General features: G+C 44.2%; 1 protein-coding gene across 1 annotated transcript in view; it reads right to left on the minus strand.

The window, feature by feature from the left end:
• Tet (tet methylcytosine dioxygenase-like) overlaps positions 1 to 18,014 on the minus strand; it is a 207,763-nt gene extending 189,749 nt beyond the window's left edge. The window contains exon 1 of the mRNA XM_017905540.1: positions 16,573 to 18,014. Coding sequence (XP_017761029.1) covers positions 16,573 to 17,694 — 1,122 coding nt within the window. The 5' untranslated portion in view covers positions 17,695 to 18,014. The remainder of the gene's footprint in view (positions 1 to 16,572) is intronic.
• Positions 18,015 to 18,148: the final 134 nt, after the last annotated feature.

Below are 18,148 nucleotides of genomic sequence, written 5' to 3' on the forward strand. Positions count from 1 at the left end.
AAATTAATTAGATTTATACTTAATATTAATGTTTGATCATTTTCTGTAATTAACACGTTAAATGCCACGAGGACCACCGGTGACCAGCGTGCACAGATTGATAGAAATATATATAATTTAAAGAAACGTCGATATTTAGAAATTTTTATTATTACCATCGTTGATTCAATGGTGACTCCCGTCGCAATTACCATGTCAAACATGGTTACACATTGTAACTTATCTATCGCAGATAATATTTCAACATTGTATGTATCGCATAATAGAAAATTCATCATGGCACCACGGGCAATACTTGTAATAATGGCGTGGCATTCAACGTGTCAAACAAAGAATTGTTCTTATGGTTATTGATATTTCGTTCACCACTAGCACCGGGTTCATCCATCGTCAGCATCCGGATGAGGACGAATCGTTGGATCGCGCGGGGTGGTTCTCCCCCCGGTTCGAACGCGAGGCGAATAATCGGCATTGGGCGGGCTTTTCGGTTCCGGTTTCTCGATAAATCGAAACTGCGCGAAGCCCGTCAACGGTAGCGAAGAGGATAGAAAGAGGATCCGGCCGGAGTCCGCCGAGTGTTCGGTTACCGAACGGCGTCGGGCCCGACGACGATTCCGCGCGCGGCGAGCTCCGCAGAACCGATAACCGCGCCGATAACCGGCCGCAATTGCCTCAGGGTTATCGCGCGTCAGGCCAATCAACCCTACCCGGCTACTATGAGAAAATCGCTCATTCACTTTTCACGATTCACATTCTCGGAAAAGCCCTTGGAAACGGAAACAAGGGTTGTTCAGGGCCAATGGGCCCCGATGACCACGATCGGTGTACGCGGGGTGCTTTCTCGTTGGATAGGGCGAAGAAGAGGGTGTGTGATCGATGATTAGGATGATTGGGATGGAACGGGGTACGCGTTCTCTGGATTGTTATCGGAGTTGAAGGACCGCGTGAGAAATGGCCGGCGTGCGGCTCCGATGCCGCAAGAATGGTACTTCTGCCTGCCGCTGCGAAAGATACGTTGATCTCGCGTTTATCTGCAGTCCCGCTCTGATCAACGTTCGCGAGAATGAATTGGAATGCTTGTTAGAGAAATTCAAAGTGCTTACTGTGGTACGTTGCTGCAGGGTGGCGATAATAATAACGGATGGAGAATGTACCAGCGAGGGACTACACTTTTCGATTCCTATTTCGTTGGTCGATTTGATAACCGAAAGAGAGGAGAAATACGGATTGTCGCGAATTTTTTAAAATATTGTTCTTTCGTTGCAAAACACAGGATTTGTATATTTATCGGGATAGGTAAATGCGAATAAATATAAATTTTCGATTTCTTTCACGGAGTTGGTCGATTTGATAACCGAAAGAGGGGAGGAATACGGATTGTCGTGAATTTTTTAAAATATTGTTCTTTCGTTGCAAAACACAGGATTTGTATATTTATCAAGGTAGGTAAATGCGAATAAATATAAATTTTCGATTCCTTTCACGGAGTTGGTCGATTTGATAACCGAAAGAGAGGAGGAATACGGATTGTCGCGAATTTTTTAAAATATTGTTCTTTCGTTGCAAAACACAGGATTTGTATATTTATCGGGGTAGGTAAATGCGAATAAATATAAATTTTCGATTCCTTTCACGGAGTTGGTCGATTTGATAACCGAAAAAGAAGGGAAATACGGATTGTCGCGAATTTTTTAAATTATTGTTCCTTCGCTACAAAACTCGGGATTTGTATATTTATCAAGGTAGGTAAATGCAAATAAATATAAATTTTCGATTCCTTTCACGGAGTTGGTCGATTTGATAACCGAAAGAGAGGAGGAATACGGATTGTCGCGAATTTTCTAAAATGTTCTTTCGTTGCAAAATACAGGATTTGTATATTTATCGGGGTAGATAAATGCGAATAAATATAAATTTTCGATTTCTTTCACGGAGTTGGTCAATTTGATAACCGAAAGAGGGGAGGAATACGGATTGTCGCGAATTTTTTAAAATATTGTTCTTTCGTTGCAAACCACAGGATTTGTATATTTATGAGGGTAGGTAAATGCGAATAAATATAAATTTTCGATTTCTTTCACGGAGTTGGTCAATTTGATAACCGAAAGAGGGGAGGAATACGGATTGTCGCGAATTTTTTAAAATATTGTTCTTTCGTTGCAAACCACAGGATTTGTATATTTATGAGGGTAGGTAAATGCGAATAAATATAAATTTTCGATTTCTTTCACGGAGTTGGTCAATTTGATAACCGAAAGAGGGGAGGAATACGGATTGTCGCGAATTTTTTAAAATATTGTTCTTTCGTTGCAAACCACAGGATTTGTATATTTATGAGGGTAGGTAAATGCGAATAAATATAAATTTTCGATTCCTTTCACGGAGTTGGTCGATTCGATAACCGAAAAAGAAGGGAAATACGGATTGTCGCGAATTTTTTAAAATATTGTTCCTTCGCTACAAAACTCAGGATTTGTATATTTATCAGGATATGTAAATGCGAATAAATACTACTGTATTATAGATTCAAAGGTTAGGAAACGAATACAGTGTTTCACGTATTCAGTGAAATAGTAATTTTAATTAAGAATAAGGAAAATAAGGAATATAATACAATTTATACAGATACACTTTTAGTCCGATGACTGAAAAATGGTTCGACTGTTTTATATCGGTAGTAAACATCGGAGACGCTTTAAGACAAAACTGACAATGTATAACGTTGTCTTTCAACACATAAATTTTCAATTCCTCTCGCGGAGTTGGTCGATTCGATAACCAAAGGAGAAGAGGAACGCAGCTTGTTGCGAGTTTTCTAAATTATTTCTTCGTTGATCATGCAGGGTTGCAAAGCACACGATTTGTATATTCATCAAGATAAGTAAATGCGAATAAATATAAATTTTCGATTCCTCTCACGGAGTTTGTCAATTCGATAATCGAAAGCGTGAAGAAATACGGATTGTCGCGAATTTTTTAAATTATTGTTCCTTCGTTGCAAAACACAGGATTTGTATAATTATTAGGATAGAAAAGAATGACTATAATTTTCGTATATTCGAGGAAATTGTACAATTTCATCGGTTGTTAGTAGGAGTATCTCGCGGATGAAAGTATGTACAGTTTTTCTTACGATCACAGATATTACATATAAATCACATTGAGAAGAGACTCGAGTGTCACAGATAATGTTTCACGTGGTACTATAAAAGATGTATTGGCCTCGTGCTTATCTGAAGTTGCGACGAGGAACATGCACGAGGCGAATCGAAATGGTTGATAAAGAATTGCTAACTGAAGATTTGTTGAAGTTAGAAATCCAATTATATCGAATGCAATGTATATATCTAACAAGAACGCTACTTGTAGAGTACATTAGTTATGAACTGAATATATTTCACAAAAACATAACCATATAATTATATAATAATATATCTCACGCAATAATCAGTTCGAGTTCGAGGATTACTAAATTCATTTTCCTGCCGCAAATTAAATTAAAATATATACCATAGAATACGAAATAATAGAAACTGAGACTGGAAATTAAATTACAGCATAGACTATTTTAGAATAATAAATAAACTACCCCCTCCCCAAAAAATTGCTAGGAAAGAATACTCTGGATTATCGCAAATAATTTCCATCCAATTTTCCGGCAGATGGAAGACCTGGCGACGAAAGCGATTCAGTGAGACACTGAAAGCTCCATTATCAACCCCGAATATCCAATCCATCGAGAAGCTCACATCCCGCGTGTAAGACTCTGGAACGCGCGTCCCTACCCAAAGCCACCCCAATGCCGAAAGGCCGAAAGAGCAATCGAAAGACAATTTCCTAAGACATCGACAGCGTGTTCGAGACGTTTTCCCAAATTCATATCCGCATTTGGGGCAGAAATCGTGGCAACGCATGGGCGGAGCGCGTGGCGCACCACGTTCAGCGTGGGGTCACCCATCGCTGGTGAGCACCGGGCCGATTCGGCCCAGGTCCCCACCGCGACATTCGCGCCACGCGCTCCGCCCATGCTGTCTCCCGCGATTTCTGCGTCCTCCTGCGTGTCCCACTGCCCGCGTAAGTCACCTGGAGAACAGTTTTCCACAGGTGCCATTGGACGACGGCGGTCGGTCGCGCGAAGATTCGTTCGCTGTGCGGAAAGACGCAGATACCGTTCTTATTGCGTCGCGAATTTGCATCGTGTCAATTCGAGATTTTTGGGATTTTCCAGTGGATACCACCGTGTAAGTCACGTACAGAGTAATTCTACACAGGTGTCACTGACCACTGAGAGTCAATCGCAATAAGATTCCTTCGCTGTGCCAAAAGGCGCAGGTACCATTTTTGTTGCGACGCGAGAAGGTGCAAAGTTCATGTCAATTCGCGATTTTTGGGATTTTCCAGTGGATACCACTGTTTAAGTCACGTAGAGAGTAATTTTTCACAGGTATTATTGATCACTGAGGATTAATCGCGGAAAGATTCGTTTACTATGCCAAAGAACGTAGGTACCGTTCTCATTGCGACGCGAGAAAGAACAAAGCTCGTGTCAATTCGCGATTTTTAGACTTTGGCAGGTACTATCACTAGTACAGATCACGTAGAGACTAATTTTCTACAAATATCATTGGTCAATAAAGGACAATCGCGAAAAGATTCGTTCGCGATGCCAAAAGACGTAGGTACCGTCCATATTGCTTTGCAAGAAGGTGCAAAGTTCGTGCAAATTCGCGATTTTTGGATTTTCCAGTAGATACCACTGTTCAAATCAAGTAGAGAGTAATTTTCCACAGATATCACTAGCCAATGAGACTCAATCACAAAAAGATTCCTTCGCTGTGTCAAAAGACGCAAATACCGTTCCTATTGCATCGTGAGAAGATGCAATGTGTTTTTGCGAAAATTGATAAATTACAGTGAAACAAAGGGTACAGATATTGTCAATGTTATAACGTAATATCATCACATTCTCCCAATAATATAAATAACACGTAGATTACATAAAACAGAACCTCCAGCAGCCCACGATCACCAAAGATGCACACTGCGTATACATTATCCCACGATTTTCACCATTCTTCCTATATACCGTTACTTAGCGATGACATTGGCCCATAATCTACTATACTACTATCCTACCTATATGACAGTTCACGAGGACCAGTCTAACAAACATTTTCCACCAAAATTTTCTATCCCTGACCCGGATAGATCCTATAAAAATTCGCAAATTCGTCCACGAAATACCCGATTCATCAATCTTACGCGTGCATCATGAGAAAAAAGGAATTTTCCAGCGATTTTTCCCTCTACGTCGATCTACTGCACGAGTCGGTGCGATCTCCAGGAGATCGCTGCCCTCGGCGCTTCCGCCGCGTGATCCCGACCAGCACGTGTGAATCGCCGCTCCCGGCGACGTAACACCGCGTAACACCGCGTAAGCGACCGCGTGGGCGTTGACACTTCCTTGGGATCCCTACAGGCCACCGTCTTCGTCGCTTTGCACCAGCGACCTGGTATACGAGACACGAAATTTCACTCTTTCTATGGTTCATCCTATAGTCGTACATACACTAATTAGGAGGCTTCTTAGTCTTTTCGTTTCAGGTAATTTGACAGTCCAGAATCGTGACAGCTTTTCGAGCACCTTTCTAAAAACACGATCTATCCAAGACTAATATTCTATATTATAATAAAATTGAAAATATGCTGCAAGTATAAACAAATCTAAGCGCGAAAGCTATATTCTGCCAAAACCTATCAGAGTTTCCTTACAAAAGAAATCACAGAGAATTCAATTTTTATTAACCGGATTAAAACCCCTAAAACCCCTTGTGTCTTACCATTTAAATTTTGATGACGGCTGCCAAGGTGAACAGCAACGTCAAACACATTGAGACACATCGAGACACATGGATCCATTTCGAACGCAAAGAAGAATAACACGCAACTGAGACGGGAAAACATCGGCGAAAATGAACCACGAGCCTGACCCATGATGTTTACACTCGACTACCTTCGACTCGTGGTGATACTAGCGTTTATCTCGATCTGCTACCACTCGTCTGTCACAATATCATAGCCGAAGCTGTCAAAGACACTACACGCATTTTTCGTCTCCAAGCAATGCCAAAAATGACTCTTCTTTGACATCCTTCTCCTCTCGACTTCTTGTTTCCAATAATCCACCCTCGACCTCCATTCCTCCCCCACTCTTCATCCCCAGACAGCGAACGCGCGACATAAACGATTGTCGTACTCGCCGGAGCGCTGGAGAGTATAATCGCGACATCTGGTGCGTAATAATACGTCTCCGAAATTGTAATACCCGCGTGAGTTTGTCGGCCGTCTGTTCCACTGCGTCTGGTATCGACCTGAAAACCGTCGGGCCTGATAAAGGGATTCAACCGGACCCGTAGGAGCTAAACGCTGTCAAGATCGCGAGTTGCGTTTTCCTAGCGGTGCCAACCTTGGCATAAAGAGGCGACGGTGCAGCCAATTAACCGGTTCGAAGGGATACTTGTGTTCCAGGGTGCGTATCGATCGAATTGCGGCGAAACCCGGCAAGTGGCGAACGTTTTGAAGGGTTGGTCGGCGTGTCGGAGGGCGAGGCTGCCAATTCGCGAGTTCGTCTTCGACTTGCAGCTCCGCGGGACCGGCTCTCCTCTCACTGGGAAACGAACGCTTCGACGAGTTCGCCTTCCGACTTGCTCTTAAAGGGGTGAGGTGAGAAGGGAGGATGCTGGTGCGTCGAGCAGGGGTGGAAATCGTTGCACCCTCGACGGGAAGCGGGTCAAAACAGCGAAAAAGACGATAAAAATTGGGGCATCGCGGATGGCCTCTCGACGGCAGCCAGGTGTACGATGAACTCGAGGGTGGCCTGCTGTTTCGCGGGCAGAAAGACACCCGGGGGTGAGCCTTCCCTCGGGATAAAGAGGGTGTTAAGATCCGCGAGGGTGTGGGTTGTTGTGACGGCGAGCCCGTGTACCGGTCGGGGCCTTCGACTCGTGCCGCTGCCCATCTATCATCTCTTCCCGTTCCAGTTTTTATCTTTTCTTTTTTCCCTTTTTACCGGGGCCTTTGTCGGCCACCTTCCCGCCACTCGCGCCGTGTACTCGGGCAGATCGCGCGATGTTTGGAGCAGCGTTACACGCGCGGATCCTCTTCTTCGTTGTTGCGTGATAGCTCTCTCTTCCGAGCTGCGAGTCCTTTTCGCGGTTTCACGATTTTAACACGCGCACGTGTGTGATACGGGGTGGGGAATTTTTCGATCGTTCAAATAAACGTAAGCTTGTATGTTACTTTGATAGAGAGAGGGAGAGAAGAAGGGTGGTAATAAAGGTTGCTTAAATTTTTGTATCTACCTTGTACCGCACTGGAAGATATATTTTATCAATTATATGTATATAGTATTGTATTTAATGAGTAAATTCGTGATTTACAATTTCTGGTACTAATTAATTTTTTTAATTGACTTTAAAGTATGATAATATTTTTCTATTTGGTTTCCAAGAATTTTCTCACATGGATCGCGAATTTTTATCATTTTTTAACTTCTCGTCTATGGGATCTTTAATACAGGGTTCTTAATACCTTGACTACCACACTGTATTAACGTATTGCATACGGAGCTACAAAGAATATTCTTACGGAAGATATATTTCACCAATAATATATATTATATATATTATTCTATTTAATGATTAAATTCGTGCTTTACAGCTTCTGCTACTAATTAATTTTTCTAATCGACTCCGAAGTATAAAAATATTTTTCTATTTGGTTTCCAATAATTTTCTCAAATGGTTCTCGAATTCTTAATATTTTTAAAACTTTTTGGTTTACGTGATCTTTAATACAGGATCTTTAATACCTTGATTACCACACTATGTTAACCTATTGTATAAGAGACCACAACAAATATTTTTATAGAAGACATATTTCACCAATAACATGTACATATTATTATATTTAATGATTAAATTCGTAGCTTAAAATTTTTGCTACCAATTAATTTTTCTAATTATCGAATTTTTAATATCCTTGAACTTCTCAAACGACGAGCTGCCAATAATATTTTTTTATTATTCCAAAATTAAAATAAAACCGTGAAATTAACCACAACATTCAAAATTGTATAGTCACCGATATTATTTCTATATCGACTTCGAAAAAATTTAATTTATAACATTACATGTAACATTACGAATTACCAAGTACGGATCCAATATAAAATTTACCAAGAAACACCATTCCATAAATATCCACGTATTTTGAACAGAGATGTACATCTCTCAGCATTCCTTTGCTTGCACTCAAACTCCGGCGCCATGTTTACGTCTCTCGATCCGAAGACCGATAGAAAATCACGAAATAAATATTTCCCAAGGATCAGGAATAAAAATAAAATAAATAAAAATCGCGAATATTTTGAGAAAAGATTAGGCCACCATACTTGGAGCTGCCTGTCGCGATTACTAGACGCTCGAGGCCAGAGACGTCGGCGTGCCCGTTCTAGCAAGGCGCAAAATGTAGAGGAGTTTAACATAATCGACGGCTAGGACTGTAACGATGCAGAGGTGATGCGACACGGTGGTACCCGAGCGATCGACTTCGAGAATCGCATATTATTTGCACTCGACAGGCTATCATCGAGCGGAACAACAATTTTCTCGTTTAATCGCGGCTCATCACGAGATGCGCTCTGCCTACGCATGGCTGTCCGTGAAAGTCACGATAATAGCTGTCAGTGACTCACTTAAGGTCAGCTCTCGGAAAGTGGCACGATAAAGACAAGAAGCAGCGACCAGACGACGACTCGTGAAAATCCTACGCGCTCCTACAGCTTTTCTATCCGAAACCTAACCTCACTCTTACGGTACAATCGCATCGTTCGTGGACAAAGAATTCACGAAGAAATCCAAAGCATTCGTGACAAAATTCTGCGTTTATTTTCTCCTCTTACATCCTCGTACCCTAACACTTCCCAACTGTGTTTCCACCGTTCCCGAAGAGTCGCTGCAAATTTCGAAGCCTCTTTGAAACTGATTAACCACTCGCGCTGGCAAGAAATTCGCAGACGCGTGTACCAGAACGGTCCAGTGTTTCTGTGACAATTGCCTGACGACGTGTGTACCACGTCGTTGGCGATTCTGCGACAAAAGCATTACGACGTGCCTTGCACGTCTTTCCAGCGCGAGTGGTTAACCCTTTGCACTCGACTCGACGATTTTTCTGTTACAGGAAAATAGTAATTCGAAGACTTTCTTTTATTTACCATAAAGTGGAGGATATTTTTAAAACGGTAAATAGGAAATCGTGTGCAAATTTGACTGCCACGTCGAAATCACACGCGTTTCGCTCAGGACGCTACGGGAGTGCACTCCGATAGGTGCAAGATTTGTTGTAATATTTTTTCTAATAAAAATTTTTAATTGTTCAATGGGGCACTTTTTACTTCAAAGTATCTTCCAATTAGCGGCTATATTCAAAATGCACTAGCTGTCAATTTTCGTTAAATTTTTCAAACTGTAGTTTTACGAGGAGTTCAAACGCTCTGGTCACCGATGACCACCGTGTCGTCACAGAAGAAGTCGTGGTCAGTCAAAGTCAAAGTGTTAACCCTTTCGCTATTACAGGTGACTACAGTCATCGGCCACAAAAATTGAGTGAAAAATTAAGACAAGTGCTACCGTTCCTCTCTTCGCAAAGAATTGCAAGCTCTATTAGGCCAGGCGATGGTCAGTGTTTCCTTTTCTTTCTTCCTTCAAAAGATTTACGTCAAAAGACCTAATACTAAAGACTGCACGATCGTAATGTTTCCATCTTTGACGCTCCACTTCGTGTCAAAGACGGCTGAGACTTCACGGCAACGCCTGCCATAACGAAAGGGTTAAAGAACCCAAACAGTGATCTCAAATTTCTATATAATCACGAAAGAGACCCACAGAGATCCAATCCACGACAGAAATTTCGCACAGTAACCTAGAATACCATTTTCTAAAGAAATCGCGAATCGAGCATTGCCAACAAAACCAAATTATAAACCGATCAATATTTCCTAGAAGCAAATGGAACAGTTATTTTTGGCAACAAAATTAAATTACGTGATCCCTACAGGGAGGTGAAACGTGGGTTAAGAAAAGCATAAAAGCCTTTGAGGACCAAAACAGAGTCCTTAGAAATTAGTCACGGCCAGCACATCTTTCGATGTTGGAAAGAGAGTTAAATTAGAGTATATCTCTGTGTGTTTTCGCTGTGTTATCTTGCTATTCTTTTCCTAAGTTAAATTAGTTCTATGAGTTTCCTGTTTGCATTATTCTGTTCTCATTGTTCTGTCAGTTTCTGATGTCCCAAACCCACTTTCCACGATTCTATTTTAATAACAATCCATAAACTGGTCCTAGACTTTCGTCTATCTTCTGTCAATCGTCAAGATTGACGGAAAAATCGTGGCAAATCAACGAAAGAGGATAGAAGTGGGATTAAAAGTCTGGCACGGTAATGACCAGCGATCTGAGACTGGAAAATAAAGGCTACGTTGTGACTCGCATTCGATAAGAGCATAATGGAGCGAAATTGGCTGTTCTCGCTGTCCTGTCACGTTGTTTTTGATGTCTCAAACCCAGTTTCCGCCATTCTATTTTAATAACAATCCATAAACTGGTCCTAGACTTTCGTCTATCTTCTGTCAATCGTCAAGATTGACGGAAAAATCGTGGCAAATCAACGAAAGAGGATAGAAGTGGGATTAAAAGTCTGGCACGGTAATGACCAGCGATCTAAGACTGGAAAATAAAGGCTACGTTGTGACTCGCATTCGATAAGAGCATAATGGAGCGAAATTGGCTGTTCTCGCTGTCCTGTCACGTTGTTTTTGATGTCTCAAACCCAGTTTCCGCCATTCTATTTTAATAACAATCCGCAAATTGGTCCTAGACTTTCGTCTATCTTCTGTCAATCGTCAAGATTGCCGGAAAAATCGTGGCAAATCAACGAAAGAGGATAGAAGTGGGATTAAAAGTCTGGCACGGTAATGACCAGCGATCTGAGACTGGAAAATAAAGGCTACGTTGTGACTCGCATTCGATAAGAGCATAATGGAGCGAAATTGGCTGTTCTCGTTGTCCTGTCACGTTGTTTTTGATGTCTCAAACCCAGTTTCCGCCATTCTATTTTAATAACAATCCATAAATTGGTCCTAGACTTTCGTCTATCTTCTGTCAATCGTCAAGATTGCCGGAAAAATCGTGGCAAATCAACGAAAGAGGATAGAAGTGGGATTAAAAGTCTGGCACGGTAATGACCAGCGATCTAAGACTGGAAAATAAAGGCTACGTTGTGACTCGCATTCGATAAGAGCATAATGGAGCGAAATTGGCTGTTCTCGCTGTCCTGTCACGTTGTTTTTGATGTCTCAAACCCAGTTTCCGCCATTCTATTTTAATAACAATCCGCAAATTGATCCTAGAATTTCGTCTATCTTCTGTCAATCGTCAAGATTGCCGGAAAAATCGTGGCAAATCAACGAAAGAGGATAGAAGTGGGATTAAAAGTCTGGCACGGTAATGACCAGCGATCTGAGACTGGAAAATAAAGGCTACGTTGTGGCTTGCGTTCGATAAGAGCATAATGGAGCGAAATTGGCGAGGATGAAAGGCGAGAACGAGGCGTTATTTACCGCGGACGATAGGAAGAAAATGGCAGATCTGGCTAAACGATCAGGCAAGAGCCGCTAATATCGCACGTTGCACGCCTACGCAACAGGGATCAGCGGTTAGACGTGTTCCACGGAATAGATTCGGCTTATCGGCATCGGGGACCGATTCTCGATTCGCTGTCGAGCATCGATCTGCATTCCTGACTTATCGCGGTTTGCGAGAGAGAGAAAGAGAGAGAAGGATCGGGGATAGGAGAGGAAAATGGAGAAAGAGAGGAGATTGGAAGACGGGAAATCTGTGCGTGTGGTGGAAGGAATCGATTCGTTTTAATTGTTAGGCGAGCGTGTTTATCGCGAGGAAGAAAGAAGAAGAGAGAGGAAGAGAGAGAGATAGAGAAGCGTTAGGCCGTATCGGCAGCAAACAACACGTTTGTTTCCGAACGAGCCGGAGTTCGATACGCGATTATTATGACCCGCGACGAGCCTTGAACTTGCCCTACGATAAGCGGAGCTGCTTACGAGCCGGCGACGCCGCGCGGCTGTTTGTTGCACACCGCTCTGCACACGCTTGCCCGCGACTTTGCCATTAAATTGACTCGCGTCGGGGTACAATGACCCCGTGCATTCGAGTTTTCGAAACGAGCTCTTCGCTACTTCTCTCCTCGTTCCATCCTAATCCGACACAGATTCGTATTCTGTGCCTTCATTTTTCTGTCATTTTCTTTCAATTCTTATCTTTTTTCCTTTCTTCTTATTCCTATTATTTCTTGCACATTTTCCGCACTTTGCATACCACCGATTTGGATTTTATTTTAAATTTGAGATTTGGATTCTTTGAAGCATAGGGATGTTGAAATAGCAAAGATTTTCTATTTTGCCTTTTTTTCTTTTCCTTTTTTTTTTTTTTCGGTTTTAATTTTATTTTGGGTAGTAGTGATCGCTTGATAGAGTTCCAATAAGGGCATCGTGATCGACACAGATTCCAATCCTATCCCTCCTCCATTTATCTTTTATTTTCTTTCAATTCTTATCTTTTTCCTTTCCTTTTTCTTCCTATTATTGCAATCCGATTTTTCGCACTTTTCATGCTACCGATTTGGATTTGAGATTTGAGATTTGAAATTAAAAATTTGAGATCTGGATTTCGAACTTTTTAACCATAGGGAAGTTGAAATAGCAAAGATTTCCTATTTTTCTTTTTTCCTTTTTTTTTTTTTAATTTTTTATTTTGGATAGTACCAATTTCTTGACAGAGTTCCAATAAGATGATGTAGACGGAAGATCGAGAAATAATTTCGTTAACGGGGTAGGATTGCCGTGGCGCGAACCGAATCGCGATCATAAATACGGTTTAAACTACGTTACCGAGCCGGCGAATGCAATTTTACTATTCAGGTTCAGTAGTCGAGAAATAATGTGTATTTAGCGTAATCGACTTGCGACAAGTTATTGGCAAATCGACGCCGTTAGAGCGTCACGTGATTTTCTGTTGTATCAACGCGAGCGATACACCCGCGGTTGTTCGACAAACGTTACAGCCTTGCCTTCCTTTTGCAAACCGTTCCCGTGTAGTTTCCCCGTATCGGGCAACTGAACCGTAGCATTGCAAATGCATAATTCGCGATAACCTCTAGCTGCAACGTGTCCGATAAATAAAAGGAAGTAAATCATTCGCCGCGAGAAAAGAATGCTCTTTCCAGGCACACGAAATTAATCTTACTCTTTCCAATGCAATCCGCGAAAATACCGGCCTCGAAATTTCCAAAAACATGCCATCTATCTCGAGACCACAGAAAAATTCCGCTCCACATCGAGTGGAATCAACGATCCTCCGATTCCCCCATAAACGAGAATAATAGAAAATAGAGAGAAAAAATTAAGAAATAGGGAGAGAAGAATTAGCAAGAAAGGAAATAAAAATTTGTACGAAAAATCGGACTCGAGCACGGCTCGAACCCGTCGCTAGGAAAAGCAGCCGAACAGCCAGCCAGCCAACGAGCCAGTCAACCCACCAACCCCCTATTCAATGTCGCTACAATAATAAACCACCTCGGTTATCTGTATTTCTGTATTTCCCTCTGGGATTCTCGGCACATTCAGGCATCGGGGCCAAGTTCAGCCTCTATCTATATATACGCGACCGTTCTATAACGCGGCTGTGTGCCAGTGTTTATCCTACCCTGGCATCCGAGCGCCACCCCTTTCTCCCAGTGGGCGCCGCGTGCACCTGCATTTTCACGAATTTCCAGCGAAACGCGGCCCGACCAGCCACCCGACCCCCCGACCCTGTCGCGTGCCGACCACCTTCATTTTCGCCCCTTTCACCGCCCCCTTTCGCCCATCCACCCGATCCAGCCCGTTCTCGCGGTATTGCTCCAGTTACGCGACCGCGAACGCTCGTCGCGCAACAGGATTCCTCTTGCAGCGAAAGTGAATCGAGACAGGGCCGGTTTTTACTTTCCAAACCGCCACGCGCGTTCGTTTCGTCGCGCTTTTAAAGGGGAACTCGGAATTTTCAACGGAGATACGCGATATCGGTGAACCAAGATGCCGGTATAGACGTACTATTGGGGGTTCGGGGTGCTCCAGTCGCACGAGACTTCCCTGATCGGTTAGAAAGGTGAAAGAAGGATATTTCGGTGAGCTATGACAGTCGTGAGTTCGTTTCGTCACGTTTTTAAAGAGAAATTCGGAATTTTTAACGGAGAAACGTAATATCGGTGAACCTAGTGTCTATATAGATGTATTATTGGGGATTCAGGGTGCTCCAGTCGCACGAGACTTCCCTGATCGGTTAGAAAGGTGAAAGAAAGATATTTCGGTGAGCTATGACAGTCGTGAGTTCGTTTCGTCACGTTTTTAAAAAGAAATTCGGAATTTTTAACGGAGAAACGTAATATCGGTGAACCTAGTGTCTATATAGACGTATAATCTAAATAGACGTATTATTGGGAGTTCGAGGTGCTGCAGTCGCACGAGACTTCCCTAATCGGTTAAAAAGGTAAGAAGAGGATCTTTCGGTGAGCTATGACAGTTGTGAGTTCGTTTCGTCACGTTTTTAAGGAGAAATTCGGAATTTTTAACGGAGAAACGTAATATCGGTGAACCTAGTGTCTATATAGACGTATTATTGGGAGTTCGAGGTGCTGCAGTCGCACGAGACTTCCCTAATCGGTTAAAACGGTAAGAAGAGGATCTTTCGGTGAGCTATGACAGTCGTGAGTTCGTTTCGTCACGTTTTTAAAGAGAAATTCGGAATTTTTAACGGAGAAACGTAATATCGGTGAACCTAGTGTCTATATAGACCTATTATTAGGAGTTCAGGGTGCTCCAGTCGCACAAGACTTTCCTGATTGGTTAGAAAGGTGAAAGAAGGATCTTTCTCTGGGCTATGACACTTGCACTTTTAAAGGGAAACTCGGAATATTCAACGGAGAAACGCGATATCGGTGAACAAAGTGTCTACATAGACGTACTATTGGGGGTTAGGGTGCTGCGGACGCACGAGACTTCCCTGATCGGTTAAAAAGGTGAAAGAAGGATCTTTCACTGGGCTATGACAGTCGTGAGTTCGTTTCGTCGCGTTTTTAAAGAGAAATTCGGAATTTTTAACGGAGGAACGCGATATCGATGCACAAAGTGTCTACATAGACGTATCATAGGGGGTTCAGGGTGCACCAGTCGCACGAGACTTCCCTGATTGGTTAGAAAGGTGAAAGAAGGATATTTCGGTGAGTTATGACAGTCGTTAGATCGTTTCGTCCTGTTTTTAAAGAGCAATTCAAAATTTTCAACGTAGGAACTCGATATCGGTGAACCTAGTATCTAAATAGACGTATTATTGGGGTTTCGAGGTGCTGCGGTCGCACGAGACTTCCCTAATCGGTTAAAAAGGTAAGAAGAGGATCTTTCGGTGAGCTATGACAGTCGTGAGTTCGTTTCGTCACGTTTTTAAAGAGAAATTCGGAATTTTTAACGGAGAAACGTAATATCGGTGAACCTAGTGTCTATATAGACGTATTATTAGGAGTTCAGGGTGCTCCAGTCGCACGAGACTTTCCTGATTGGTTAGAAAGGTGAAAGAAGGATCTTTCTCTGGGCTATGACACTTGCACTTTTAAAGGGAAACTCGGAATATTCAACGGAGAAACGCGATATCGGTGAACAAAGTGTCTACATAGACGTACTATTGGGAGTTAGGGTGCTGCGGTCGCACAAGACTTCCCTAATCGGTTAAAAAGGTAAGAAGAGGATCTTTCGGTGAGCTATGACAGTAGTTAGTTCGTTTCGTCGCGTTTTTAAAGAGAAATTCGGAATTTTCAACGGAGGAACTCGATATCGGTGAACCTAGTGTCTACATAGACGTATCATAGGTGATTAGAGTGCTCCAGTCGCACGACACTTTCATAATCAGTTAAAAAGGTGAATGTAGAATCTTTCGCTAGGCTATGACAGTCAAGATACCAGAGACATTTCTCATTTAACTCTTTGCGAATGAGCGCTGCATATTCGGCGAAAACAACTGTTAGGGCCGAGGTACTCATACACGTTTGCACGTAAACGCGTTGCTATGCTCGAAAAATACAAATATGCGCCGATCCTAGGACCGCACATGTCCCAAGTTAAGTAATGGTCTGTTTTATATCCCTATTCCTAGCGTAGCTATGAACGAAAATCGCGTTTAAGTAGAAACAAATGACTATAAGCTTCGAATGACTATCTTGGTAGCGACTGGGTTCCACGCTACGGTTTACCCAAAACCGCTCCATCTGCAATAGATGCAAAAGCGTTTTCCTCTTCTCGAGAGAAGACAAATCAGGTTTGACTAATTGTAAGACGTAAAGATCCAGGACCTCACAGACGACGAAGGATCTCGAGCGCGACACAGGGTGTAAAAAGCGGAAAACGGCACTGACCTTTTTCTCCGTGAGCTTCTCGCACCGCCTCATCTTGCAGATCTGATGGCTCTTGTCGTTCCGACACGGCGCGCAGTCACCGCAGTTGTCCTTACGCTGACATCCGATGCACTCGCCGCACCGCTTGCGTTTCTTCTTGGCCGGCTTGTCGCTGAGGCCCCCGTCGCCGTCCGCGTCGGCCATGCCGCCACCCAGGTGATGAGGACCCCGGTTGGCCGTGGACGAGACCGCGGCTACCTGGCCAGAGCTCTCCACGTTGCCGGCGCCAGCGCTGTCCTCGGATTCCATGGAACCGGCGCGTATTTTTCTGCGCTCTTTCTTCCTGCCGTCGATGCCGATCGGCCTGGACGTGGGCGACGAATCGAGCACCGTGGACATCGGGTTCTGGAAGTTGGCGTGATGCAACTGCGGATACTCCGGCTTCACCACGGTCAGCACCGTGTGATGAGGATGACCGGGTGGCGGTGGCGGGAACGCCTGGACCGGGCTCGATCCCAACAACTGGATGTGCCGCTCGTCGAGCAGCTGCTGCTGAAGCGCGGGCACCTCTCTGGCCTGAACGGGAGCCGGTACCAACGGATACCCGACGCTACCTCTGTGCGGATGAGGCGTAGGAAGCGGCGTGCCCAGCGTGTGGAAGCTAGGCAGGCCGACCGCCGACGTGACAGGTGGAGAGTGCGATATCGAGGCTGGCGACAATGGCGTGAGCGCGGTTAATTGAGGCTCTGCCTCGCTAGGAGCCGTAAATTGACTCGCGAAGCTAGGCAGACCTTCGGCGGCTGCCGCGGCGGTCGGCGCACCGCCACCGCCGGCGTTCTTCGACTCCCATGGCCTGTACTGGCTGGCGAGCACCACCTCGCCCCGTGAATCGATCAAGCGACCCGTCAGTCCTTCGTAGTAGTCCCAGGAGGACGTCAGACCGAGTCCGACGTCCTGCGAGTGAAGGGTAGTCAGTGTTGTCGAGCTGTCCATCGCGTTGTCCCCGGCGAAGCTGCTGAACGGCGGCAGGTGACGCGCCGGATCACCTGGACCGATCGAGCTCGGCGAGGTCGCGACCGCCGCCGGAGGGCTTCCTGTTACCCTCTCGGTGGCGACCACCTCCTTCGTTACCTCGGCGCTCATCTTCCCCGCCACGTCATCTCGACGTGAACCCCCTGCGAGCAGGAGGTCGCGTTACCGTTCTTCTTCTCGAGAATAATACGTCTCCTCCGATCCTGATCTCCCGACGCCGAAACCCCGAGTCAGGCCAACCGCGTCGATCTTCCTCCGTCTCCTCGATCCCGTTTATCTCACAGGCTTCGCGACCTTTCCCTCCGATCCAACAACCACTCGCTATCGGGATTACCCGCTGCTCCTGTTCACGCGTGCTCTAGACTCGCCTCGACGGCACGACCGTGACATCTGGGACAACGACCACTGGGGACGACCAATTTTCTTTTTCCTCTTCCTTCTCCTCCTCTTCTTTTTCTTCCTCGATCCTTTTTATCTTTTTTTTTCCTTTTTTTCTTGTTTTTCCTTCCTTTTGCTTCCTCTTGCTTCCTCTTCCGGAGCCTTGGCAGCGGTTTGCCGACTCTTC

The sequence above is a fragment of the Eufriesea mexicana genome, unplaced genomic scaffold (genome assembly GCF_001483705.2).
Source record: "Eufriesea mexicana isolate 0111107269 unplaced genomic scaffold, ASM148370v2 scaffold3953, whole genome shotgun sequence".
NCBI lineage: Eukaryota > Metazoa > Arthropoda > Insecta > Hymenoptera > Apidae > Eufriesea > Eufriesea mexicana.